The 12,329-nt window shown below is 42.3% G+C and overlaps 1 protein-coding gene across 1 annotated transcript in view; it reads left to right on the top strand.

Moving 5' to 3' along the window:
- Window positions 1-12,329, top strand: part of LOC113409498 (probable C-mannosyltransferase DPY19L1) — a 102,130-nt gene that overhangs the window by 59,912 nt on the left and 29,889 nt on the right. The window contains exons 15-18 of the mRNA XM_026663487.2: window positions 2,272-2,373; window positions 3,219-3,290; window positions 4,059-4,108; window positions 10,392-10,416. Coding sequence (XP_026519272.1) covers window positions 2,272-2,373; window positions 3,219-3,290; window positions 4,059-4,108; window positions 10,392-10,416 — 249 coding nt within the window. The remainder of the gene's footprint in view (window positions 1-2,271; window positions 2,374-3,218; window positions 3,291-4,058; window positions 4,109-10,391; window positions 10,417-12,329) is intronic.

The following is a 12,329-nucleotide window of genomic DNA, read 5'->3' as shown; positions in this document are numbered from 1 at the left end:
TAGTGCCACTCCCCCACCAGCATGGCCTGTTCTGTCCTTCTGATATATTTTGTACCCTGGTATTAATGTGTCCCATTTATTCTCCTCATTCCACCAAGTTTCTGTGATGCCTATTATATCAATATCCTCATTTAATACGAGGAACTCTAGTTCACCTACCTTATTATTTAGACTTATAGCATTTGTATATAAGCACTTTAAAAACTTGTCACTTTTTAGCTGTCTGCCATTACATGATGTAATTGAATGGGACTCTTTTTCATTTGATTGTTTCTCATCAGATCCTACCCGTATTTGATCATCTTCCATCCTGTCCTCTTTACTAGGACATAGAGAATCTCCAATAATAGATCCTCCCCTAAGGGATGTCTCTGTCTGAGCCACGTGCTCCTCCGCACCTTTTGGCTTTCCCCCAGCCCTTATTTTAAAAACTGCTCTATGACCTTTTTAATTTTAAGTGCCAGCAATCTCGATCCATTTTGGTTTAGGTGGAGCCCATCCTTCCTGTATAGGCTCCTCCTTTCCCAAAAGTTCCCCCAATTCCTAATAAATCTAAACCCCTCCTCCCTACACCATCGTCTCATCCACGCATTGAGACCCTGCAGTTCTACTTGTCTAACTGGCCCTGTGCATGGAACTGGAAGCATTTCAGAGAATGCTACCATGGAGGTCCTGGACTTCAATCTCTTACCTAGTAGCCTAAATTTGGCCTCCAGGACCTCTCTCCTATCCTTCCCTATGTCATTGGTACCTACATGTACCACGACCACCAGCTCCTCCCCAGCACTACACATAAGTCTATCTAGATGTCTCGAGAGATCTGCAACCTTTGCACCAGGCAGGCAAGTCACCATGCGGGTCTCCCGGTCATCGCAAACCCAGTTAACTATGTTTCTAATGATCGAATCCCCCATAACTATTACATGTCTTTTCCTAATAACTGGAGTTTCCTCCCCCAGAGAGGTATCCTCAGTGCGAGAAGGTACCGCAATATCATCTGGAAGGAGGGTCCCAACTATGGGATCGTTTTCCCTCTGCTCTAGTTGGATGTTTTCGTTCCCTGCGGCTTTCATCCTCTTCAACAGCACAGAGGCTGTCAGACTGGGAGTGGGACCATTCTACGGTGTCCCCAAAAGTCTCATCTATGTATCTCGGAGTCCCTTGTCTCCTCTAGTTCAGCCACCCTGGTCTCCAAAGTCCATACAAGGTCTCCGAGGGCCAGGAGCTCCTTGCACTGAATGCACACATACACCATCTGCCCATAGGGCAGGTAATCATACATGCTGCATTGGGTGCAATAAACTGGATAGATCCCACTCTGTTGCTGGTCTTCTGCCTGCATTCTCTTTTTACTCCTGCAACTCGTTCCTTAGTTGATGTTTTGTTTTTATCAGGGGGTGTTTTTGGCTTTTAAGTTTAAAGAATGTTGTGTATCCCCCCCCCCCACACACACACACTTCCCCCTCTAAACTCCCTCGCAAAACTCCCCTGTTAGCTGCTCCTGTTCCCTAGCTCCTCTGGTTACTTAGGAGTGGGCTTTTTAAAGCCCTGGTCTTCCTGAGTAGCCCCACCCACCCCCAGTTAAGGGTTGATGGGTGCTAAAGGGCTTAGGGATCAAAGCCTCTTTAAGAAGCTCTCAGTCTTGCCTAGGAGGCCGCTAGGCTCGTCACACGGTCCCCCAAACAAACAGACCATGTGGTATATTTCAGTCAAGCAGCAAGCACACCACAAACACACACACCACGAAAGCTTATGCTTAATAAATTTGTTAGTCTCTAAGGTGCCACAAGTACTCCTGTTCTTTTTACACACACTACAGACAACAAACTTACCCCAAGGATCATGTAATTGTTCCTCCTTCACCTGGAGAACTCCCTTGCAAAGCTCCCCTGTTAGCTGCTCCTGTTTGCTAGCTATGTATTCCAGGATGTTCCCAAAATTCATGGGTACTAGATGGAGAGAGAAAATAGGAAGCACATATCCCCTAAGTATGAATATGCAAAGCTCTTGATGAACCACAGTTACTTGGTAATCAACTTTTTTCTTGTAATCTTCTGCTGTATGGATTTGAGCAAACCTAACAGTTTTGTACCTGAAAATCTCATTTAATCTGTCCAAATAATTACTTGGTGCATTTACACTTGTACTATAACTGAAGGGTTTTTGTTGAACTAAATAGGAAAATGTTTGTTTATGAAAAAAGAACTTTGTTACAGCATATGAGATCAATTTCTTATTTACTGATGGTTTTTGCTTTATATTTCCTACCAGGCACATATAAGTAACCTGCTAAAATCAAAATTTTTTGGCTACAAGGATTTTGATACGTTAATGTACACCTGTGCTGCAGAGTTTGACTTCATGGAAAAAGAGGTAACTTATTAAAAATTGATTTACAAAAGAGGTAACTTGTTTATATTTTACCTCAACTGGGGTTGCTTCTACCAACAAATCTGAGAGCTGTTTGCGGTCATTGTAAGACTTTTGTTTCCACATTCAAGTGGAGCTAGATTTTCGTGAGGTTAGAAATAGGAAGTGTATGATTTCAGACTTGAAGGAGCTCTTAGATTTGGATGAGAGAGTAAGTACTGTATAAGGACAGATTCTTTAAATTTTGTGATACTACTTATTTTATATAATTAGCAAAACGTAACAAAAATGTTGAGGGGACGAAAAGTAGGTGAGACCATATCTTGAGGTCCAATGTCTTGTGGTTTGTCTGCGCAGAAAATCACTTTGGCTGGGCGAGTAAAAATGCTTTTAGGGCCAGTAAACTTGTCTTGGCGCAGCCATAAATTATGACTGTTAAAAAATGAATTGGTGAGTGTTTGAGATGATCCACAATTTAGTTCTAGCCTTATGACTGATAACTAAAGAAAATAAGCTGGAGATAAGATTGAAGCCTCCAAAAAGATGCTAAAGGCAATTGTAAAGTGGAAATTGGAAAGAACGTATGTAATGTTAATGTTTAGCCTTACTTAAACATAGGGGGACTAATTTATAAATGCTGCATCAGTGTTATGAGTACTAATTAGGTAGCTGGATGGGGCTTGATGTCTTGAATCTCCTTTCAGCTCACCTTGTTTCTGCTATATGTTGAAATTTAAATCTACCCAGAGGAAAAATATTTCAGGTATAAAGCATGGTAGCTTTCAGAGTGAGAATGGTAGTAAATTAAAACTAAATTTGAAGGAAATAAAAGTTTCTTTGCATTTCAGACTCCAATAAGATACACAAAGACGTTACTACTTCCCGTTGTTCTTGTGGTTTTTGGGATAATCATCATGAAGGTAAGTGATTCATTTAGTGAGTTAACTATTTCCTCTTTTGGTGGTGTACTGAGGAGGGCAGTAAATTCATTCAAATGAGAAAGAGCTAGGTAAATTAGAGTAGAAATGATAGCCAGATTTTTTTTGGAAGAAATGCTGTACTGTCTTCTGTATGATATGGTCCACTGACCCGATCCTGCACCACCTGAAGTGAATGCCAAAACTTCCATTTTGCCTTATAAAAATCATGCCTGTAAAAACACCCATTTAAAAATTAGTGGCTAGTTTTAAACATTTAATATACATTTAGGACTAATTTGCCCTCCCTTATGTACCCCCTTTTATTTTTGGGGCTTGTGGGACCTTTATAGTTGGGTGCGGCCAGAGTTATTCCTAATTGTCCAGTTCAACTTGAATATTTTTATTCTAAACAATTTAAAAATGAAATTTTATTAAAAATGTACTATAGTTTTATTTTGCACTTATTCTGTACCTGATTGACAGACTATATAACTAATTGTTTTTTATTATTGTATATTGCATTATGTGTAAAACATTGCAGTTTAATCTACTGAAGAACAGACAGGCTAGATGCAGGCTGCTTGTCTAATAAGAATTATTTGTTGGCATGTGTATCTAAAACATATTGAATGAAAACTACCTTTACTAATGTTTTAACCGTACCATTTCAAGCCCTCTTAATTTAATTTTAGAATTTTAAAATGTTCAGAAATGCTTATGGACAAATTAGTATCTTTCTAATTTTGTTAACTTTCATTCTGTTAATAGGCAATTAAATATATTGTGTGGGTTTTATCTCAGAAAGACCTCTGTGAACGGTAAGTATTGCCTTTAAGATGTTAAACTTAAGGATGATCTTCGAGTGGCTCTGCATATTCCCTCTTATAGGTATTGTGCTGCCTAGTGGTGCCTAAAAGTAGAATCTTCTCCCAGTAGTGTCCGTTAGTGTCCCTCCTACCTTATCTCCCACATCTCTGAACGTTCTGAGGGCAAGGCCATATAAGGATGCGCTGCACTCTCTACCACTTCAGTTCCTTCCAACCATGTGCCTGGATGGAAATGAACCATTACGGTCCCTTGGGATCTGGCACTCCATGAGTGTTTATTGTTAGTTGTTTAGTGATTTGTATAGGTAAGTAGTTAATTTGTTAGTATCTTAATTCCAGGTTATGGTGGAACTGAAGAGGATAAAACCGAGAATGAAGCGGTGTGTTTCATGCCCTGCTGTTTTCTCAGCATCAGACGTTAGGTGCCTGAAGTACCTGGGAGAGAGTCATTCTCCTTCTGGGTGTTGCATCTGCCAGATTCTCCTGACCGTTTATAGCTCTTCCTTCTCAGACTTCTACAGGGTCTCCACAAAGATCTTTCTCTCCACTTGTTTCTGGCCTCCCTCTGGGTCCATTGTTGTCACCAGTGCATTCTGTCATGGATGCAAGGCCAGGTTTGAATCTGTTGCTGGGGAGACTGGCAGTCCTGGGCTCCGTGGCCTTACTGGGGGCCACCATAGGAATTTTTCAATTGTCCTCCATATTGATGGAGTGTAGTCATGTGGCAATTTTCCAGAATGGGCCATATTTTGGAGTTTAATATAACCACCCTATGCTCATTACATATTCTTAATTGTCAGAGTATCTCTCAAGTGATTATAATAACTTTCTGTGTTTTCAGTTGAAATTTGCTGACCAGGTCAGTCTCACGCTGAAGGTTGTGCACCAGTAGAAGTAGATTGTGTGCCCATTGTTTGTACATTTGTGCATAGTGGGTCAATATAAATGTACATGAATTCCTGATGTAATGCTTCTCCATTTGTAAGCTTTTGTATATACAGTAGAGCATCTAGTCTACTGGTGAAGGTAATTTTGAATGTGTCAAACAATGGTTGGTGAGTGCATCTGAGTCATCTTACAATTCAGGGTCATTGGATTTCTCAAAAGAGAAGCTTGCACCTTGTTTTGGAGTTGAAACACATCAATCTGTCCCTCAGATCATTTCTCCCTCACTTACATGGGAGGGTTGTGCAACTATGTATTATGTCAACAAACGGGGGTGTTTATTCTGCTCTCATTTGTGCAGAGACAATCAAATTATGGAACTGGTGCATTCTTCACAACGTTTATTCTGTGGCTCTGCATTTGGCAGGAGAGAACAATGTAATTGCAGATCGTCTCAGCAGAAACAGTTCTAAAATTCATGAAGGCCACTGAAGGATCAGTTGATTTAGGACATATTTTCCAGTTGGGATCACCAAGATGTGGACTCATTTGCAATTAGGTTCAACAGAAAGTGTTGCCTCTTCTGCCCCAGAGCAGGCAAGAACAGTGAATACATATCAGATGCTTCCTTCTGCACTGGGGAATTTTCTGTATGCTTTCCACCTTTACTTTGATCCAGAAGGTAGTGAGGAAGATATGTTAGGATGGGGCAAAGATAATTCTCATTGCCCCAGTTTGGCTGCATCAGCAGTGGTTTACTAATCTCCTTCAGTTGTCTGGTGGGGCCTTCATACGTTTTCCTTTGTCTCCAGATCTGCTATCTCAGATTCTCAATTTGGATCCACAGTCCCTTCATCTGATGGCTTGGATGGACAATTGGACTTAGACTCTGTCTACTCATGAGTAGTCAAATTTCTTAACTCTAGAAAACTGTACCAGAAGGTGCTACCATTTGAAATAGACCAGGTTTGTGGCTTGGATGAGGGAAAAATCTGATTCTCCTGTCTCAGCTTCTATATCTTGTATTTTATAATATTTAATGCACTTAAAATCTGAAGGGTTATCTAACTTATCTTTGAAAGTTCATTGGGCAGCTATCTCTGGTTACCATTTTTTAGTTAATGGTAGATTATTTTCCTGTATAACACAGTTAAGAAATTTATGTAGGTCTTGTCTAATGTGTATTCCCCTCAGGGCCGGTCCTAGGGAAAATGGCGCTCTGGGCGAACTTGTGTTTTGGCGCCCCCGGGGGCATGGTTCATGGGCTCTCCAACCCCTGCATCCCCATCCTGCACCCCCTTTGCCACTAAACCCTGCATTGTGCCCCCTTTGCCCCTAAGCTCTGCACAGTGCCGCCTTCACCCCTAGCCCCTGCACTTCCCTCCCTCCTGCGCCCCTAGCCCTGTGCTGCCAGCGTGCCCTGCCACACCGCCCTCCCGTTCCCAGTACCCCCTTATGCCCTTATGCCCAGCAACACCCATGCCCAGTGGCCCCTCACCCAGAGATCTCCACCACAGATCCCTATGCCCAGTGCCCTCCGACCCACAGACCCCCCACCCCACTGCCCATCGCCCCTCTCACAGCCCCCCCACCACAACTACCCAGCACACCATATTCCCGAGGGAATTCAGCACCAACAAATAAAAAATTCTGTGCACAATATTTTAAAATTCTGCAAATTTTATGTGTCAGTAAATAAATGTGGAAGCTCCAGCATGGCAGTGGCAAGCATGGGCCACTGGCTGCACGGAGGTGGGACATGACCCTGCAGCCTTCCCCCTCCCCTTTCCTCCCCTCCTAGGATAGGGACTTGGCAGTGAGATACCTCTGTGCGCATGTCAAAAGGCCACAGGGAAGCGTTTTACATGATGGCTGGGATGTCAGCCATGACCCAAAATCCATTTGAATGACAAAAAAAGAAATAGCTGATACCAATGGCTGAGTCCAGCCCTCATCCAGGCCCTTGCCTGCCACTGCTCTGGGCCATCACCTCCCGAATGGCCTTTCATTCTCCCTAAAATAGCATGTCTCGCTAATCCTGAAAAGTAAAGAGGTGCTTGGGACATGCAGTTTAATTAGAAAAGGAAGCAATTCATCAGTCCTAAACACATACAAGTAACAGCACAAAGAGAATAAAGCAAGGAAACCTCACTGTTTCCATCCTTCCCTTCCACGCCTGTCTCTCTCTTCATCCGCGCCCCCCCCCCACCTCCATTCAGACTTCAAAGGCTCCTCCCAGCCTGGTTCCTCCTCCCCGGCCCATCCCCCCCACCCGCTCCCTGAAGTCCCTGCCTGGCTCTACCCCCTGAGCTCCTCTCTGCTCCCCCACTTTCTTCCTAGCCTCTCCGGGTATCCCCTCCTCCCACTGTTCCCAGCCTTGCCCGGCTCCCCCTTCTCGTCCTGCCCGGCCCTGCGGGCTCCCCCTGCTCACTCACATGTCACGTCACATGGAGAGAGAGTTTCTTTCCTGGCCCCGGGCCCTGCCCCTGCCGGAGACCGATTAGCGCAGGCAGGGAGGGTCGGAGGGACTCTGCTCCGCTCCAGGTGGTGGTCGGCCAGGCCGCCACGCCGCCAGTGATGGTCCGCGCCACTCCGGGCTCCTGGGGAGTGGGGGGCGGGATGGAACTGGAGCCCTCAGACGGCCAGCGGAGGGGAGGGGCCAGGAGGGTGGGATCGGGGGGAAGCCTGCCAGCCCAGCACTGGGGAGGGGCCGGAGAGGAGGAGTCCGCGCTGCGGCCAAGTGAAGTCCCGCCGCAGCCAGCGAGGGGAAGCCCGAACCCCGTGGGCCCAGTTTGCCCGGCCCTACTCTTCTTCCTTGTGATCTCATTTTGTGTTTTGGCTACATTTATGAAGTCATGTTTTGAACCCTTAGCCGAGTGTTTGTTATATTATTTATCTCTTAAGACATCATTTATTATTGCCATAACATCAGCCAGAAGGGTGAGTGAATTAAATACCTTGATGGCTGATCTTTTACATTCCACCATTCACATCTTTTCATAAAGATAAGGTGATTCTTAGGCCTGAATCCCAGGATTTTTCCAAAAGTGGTGTTAATTTGTTGGTATTTTTTCCAAAGCCACATGCTAATGAGGGTGAATCACCTTTATATACTTTCTATGCAAGAAGGGCTCTTGCATGAAAATACCTAGATTATTCGTGTCTTACACTAAGAATCACATGGGTTGTATGGTGTCTTTCCATAATACTTGTAGATGGATTAAACAATGTATTGTTGAATGTTACATGGTAGCAGAAATTCTTGTACTTACAATCATATTCCATTAGAGCTGTGGCAGCTTCTCTTGCTTGCCTTAAACAAGTTACTGTTGTTGAAATTTGCAGGGCTGCAACCTGGAGTTCTGTACACATTTAATAAGGATTATGCTCTAGATGTGGCCTGTAGGGCTGATGCTAGATTTAGTAGAGCTTTGCTTCAGTCTGTATTCAATTAGAACTCTGTTCCCTCCTCTGGGTTATTTTCAGCACTGCTTATGATACTATCCCATAAGTGGAAATATGCAGAGCCACTCGTTACTTACTTGTAACTGGAGTTCTTCAAGGTGGCACTGTACCAGAGCCCTCTTTTTATCTCTTGGTTGGTGATGGAAGGAACTGAGGTGGTAGAGGGTGCTGCACCCCATTTTATGGCCTTGCCTTTAGAATGTGTTCAGAAACACTGAGCGGTTCAGTAGAAGGTGTTGTAGGAGGAGTTGAGAGAGCACTCCAAGGGACATTGCTTGGAGAAGGTTTAACCACTAGGTGGCGTAATACCAGTAACTGTGAATATGCACAGCCGTCTCAAAGAACTGTGGTTACCAGTAAATAGCCTTCATTTTTGCTACAAAACAAATGTTAGGATTCTTTCTTTTCATTTTAATTGATATATGCCAGATACGTTAGCTCCAAAATAGTGTATTGACCTGTTTTTGGAGAGCTGTTTGCTATTCACTAAATTGAACTGGTTTTCCCTTCACTGTATAGCATTCACAAAATATTTGTATTTGTGCTTATTGATAAGTTAAATTACTATACTTTCTGTTTGTTTGCTGTACAATCTTAGGCTGATATTTCTACTCCTTTGCCCTTCCCTTTCTCTCCCGCAAACAGTGAATGTAAACATCATCTTCATCCTTCCTTCTGGGGTGTCAGGTTCAAGTTAGAAACCCCAAGATATTTGGGTTTAATCTGTAGGAAGTGCTCCTATAAAATGTTCATTGTATTTCCTAAGCTGCCTTCATTTAGGGTTGGACGGTTCTCCTGTGATCTGCTTCTCAGAATAAAGAATGAGCAGCATCTACAGATCAGAGAACGAAAACTACAAACTTCCCCTGCTGAAGAGCTTCTTAACACAAAGTCCTTTTCTGATTGCAAAATATGTAACCCTGTTCTGTCAGCTTTTGCATTCTAACTTTCTCCTCTGGATAGATAATAAATTTAACATGGGGTTGAGAGAGGATAGAGGCAAATCCTCATTATTTGTTATGCTGCTGAAACACTTTTGAATGCTTCTTAAAGTACTGAGTACCTGGTGTTTCGCTCCAGAGGAATCATTGCCTTCTTATCCAGAACCAAGATTAATAATCTATGTCTATAACTATCTGCTCTTTTCCATTAAATCCATTTTGGAACCAGTATTTGATACTAACGTATGACAGTGGTGAATTAGGCAAGGAGATTTTTGTCACTTCATCCTACACATTCAGCTACACTGAGAGTTTTTGTCTTCTTTTTTCCATAGATCGTTACTGGGACTTGTTTGTTTGCTCATGTGGTCTTTATCAGATTTTTAACAAATATGAAACTCATGAGCTTGAGGATTTTTTTTTCACAAGTATCCTGCAAGAACATTAGGCATACGTGCATCAGTTTATGGAAACAGATTTACAATAATTCAATAGCAAAGTTAAGGTTCTCTGGAAGTATCTCTTTTAAGGTCTCAACAAGCTTTATAAGTTGCTGTAAAAACAATGTTTTGTTTACACGGTTTCCTCCTCAGGAGCCAGAAACCATACATGTCATAACTAAATAAATGGTTGACTTGTTTTAACAATACATAGTAGGACATATTCTGTGTACTTATCTTTTGTTAGGGAGTTTCTAGCTCTGTGTCCAAATAGCTAATCTGCTCTAAAGATTGTTTGTAGAAGTAATTAAAGTATTAAAGTGCATTTTCAGCATTGGAGATAAGCCAAAACATAAATATGGGACAAAGATATTTATCTAACTTGTAAAGAGCTTTGAAATCTGTGGCTGAAAAGGGCTATATAAGTGATACATATTTATCAGCTCATTTCATAAATGAAACTAGTGCACTTCTGTAGGACTTATTAATGATTCTGTGCTATAAACAAATAATGTATTTGTGTGGTTTTTCTTTTTTATCCAGAGAGGATCATTTTAACCATGGTGAGGTAAGACTTTCATCTTTATGATATCATGTGTGACTCCTTAATTTGAATAAGTACTGGTACATTTTTAATATAATTTAAATGAGAATTATCTCTGTATGATGGTTCTCAAAAGTTTAGGTTTTTTTGTCTAATTCCCTACTTCTTGGTTAGTGTCACCAGAATAACTTCTTTAAAACAACACATACAAAAGACCTCCTATTTGTAATGGGGAAAAAGCCTTACGCTTTGTTTTAATGATATAAATAGAATATCCTGGATTCCAACTTTCATTTTTTTCTTGACATGTTTGAAGACTACCTCTGTAGTCTTGTTTGTTTGTAGGATTTGTGTGTGGTAGTTAAGCCTATTACTTTAGTCTCTGCTCTTTGTCAGTTACTCCTAACACTTTATTAATGTAAGTAATTGTCAGTTTTTCAGTATTTGGTTGATTTTGTTATTCTTGAATGATGGCTTTTCTTTGAGTTTTTTTTCCATTTTAAGTTCAAAAAGTCAGCCCCACTTAATATAACATCTGCTTGATGATGGGTGGAGCCATCAAAGTTTAGGTAGACACGTTTATATCCCATCTTGGCATTCAAATCCCTAAATTCAAATTTGTTAGTCCAGGAGGCCAATTGAAGACTAGGGTAAAATGAGGGGTCAGATCACTAGAAATTAAGCATTCACTGAGGAAATTAAGTTTGCACTTAGGAAGCCTAGATTGAAGTACAAAATCCTTCCATATTTACTACAGTTAGAAAACTAATTAGAATCTAGGGGTTAGCACATAGAAAATAGCTTCCAATAAGCCTACACCCCTTAGACAATTGCTTCCAATTTGGAGGAAGGAATCTCCTTCCATGCGCAAAGAAAAAAGAAAAAAAAAAAGCTTCCTAATGAGCTGCTTGGCACCCAATTATTTATTTTCCTGATTCATTTAGAGGCATTGTGCTGTTTTGCTCTTTAGAAACATCTTAATTCATCCAAAAATATTAAAATGATTCAAATAGGTAGATATATTGATTGGAGTGGCTGCATTTTTATCACAAGTTCTCCTCAGGTAATGTGTGTCTGAGGTTATATGTGTCAAGAGATAAGTCTGGCACTGATACTCTGAGTTGAACTTATTGATATTTGATTTTAAGAATATCAGAGCACTATGTTACAAATAACTGTGCTTGTCACTAGTTGCACAATTTAGTAATGGTGACAACTGTATTTGTCACACCTTTCATCTCTGGATCACTAAGGATTTTAGATACAGTAACTCCTCACTTAAAGTCGTCTCAGTTAACATGGTTTTGTTGTTATGTTGCTGATCAATTAGAGAACATGCTTGTTTACAGTTGTGCAATGCTCCCTTATAAAGTCATTTGGCAGCCGCCTGCTTTGTTCACTGCTTGCAGGAAGAGCAGCCTGTTGCAGCTAGCTGTGGGGGGGGCTTGGAGCCAGGGTGGACCGGCAGCCCCCCTATCAGCTCCCTGCTCCCCTAAGTTCCCTGTGTAGCAGCCGCCAAGCAGGCTATCAATTGCCTGCAGTTCAGCTGTCCCTCCCCCCACTGCCATGTGCTGCTCCTGCCCCCTGCCTTGGAGCTGCTCCCGGGAGCCTCCTGCTTGCTGCGCAGGATAAAGCGGGGGGCTAATGTTAGGGCGTCCCCCTCCCCCCTGCTCCTGCACCCCTCTTACCCCATCTCCATAAGTGGGGAGGGAGGATGACATGACAGGGCTCAGGAGGAGGGAGCTTCCTGGGAGCAGCTGCTGTCTCAACTTGCTGATCTACTTAACAAGGCAGTGTAATTAGAGTGGTGTCAGCGTACTTAAAGGGGCAATGCACCTCTCTCTCTCTCTCTCTCTCTCTCTCTCTCTCTCTCTCTCTCTCTCTCTCTCTCACACACACACACACACACACACACACACACACACACACACACACAC

The sequence above is a fragment of the Terrapene carolina genome, unplaced genomic scaffold (assembly GCF_002925995.2).
Source record: "Terrapene carolina triunguis isolate 2854851 unplaced genomic scaffold, T_m_triunguis-2.0 Scaffold33715, whole genome shotgun sequence".
In the NCBI taxonomy this organism is placed as follows: Eukaryota; Metazoa; Chordata; order Testudines; family Emydidae; genus Terrapene; species Terrapene triunguis.
The sequence above is the reverse complement of the archived record's forward strand: the minus strand, read 5'-3'. Positions and strand labels throughout refer to the sequence as shown.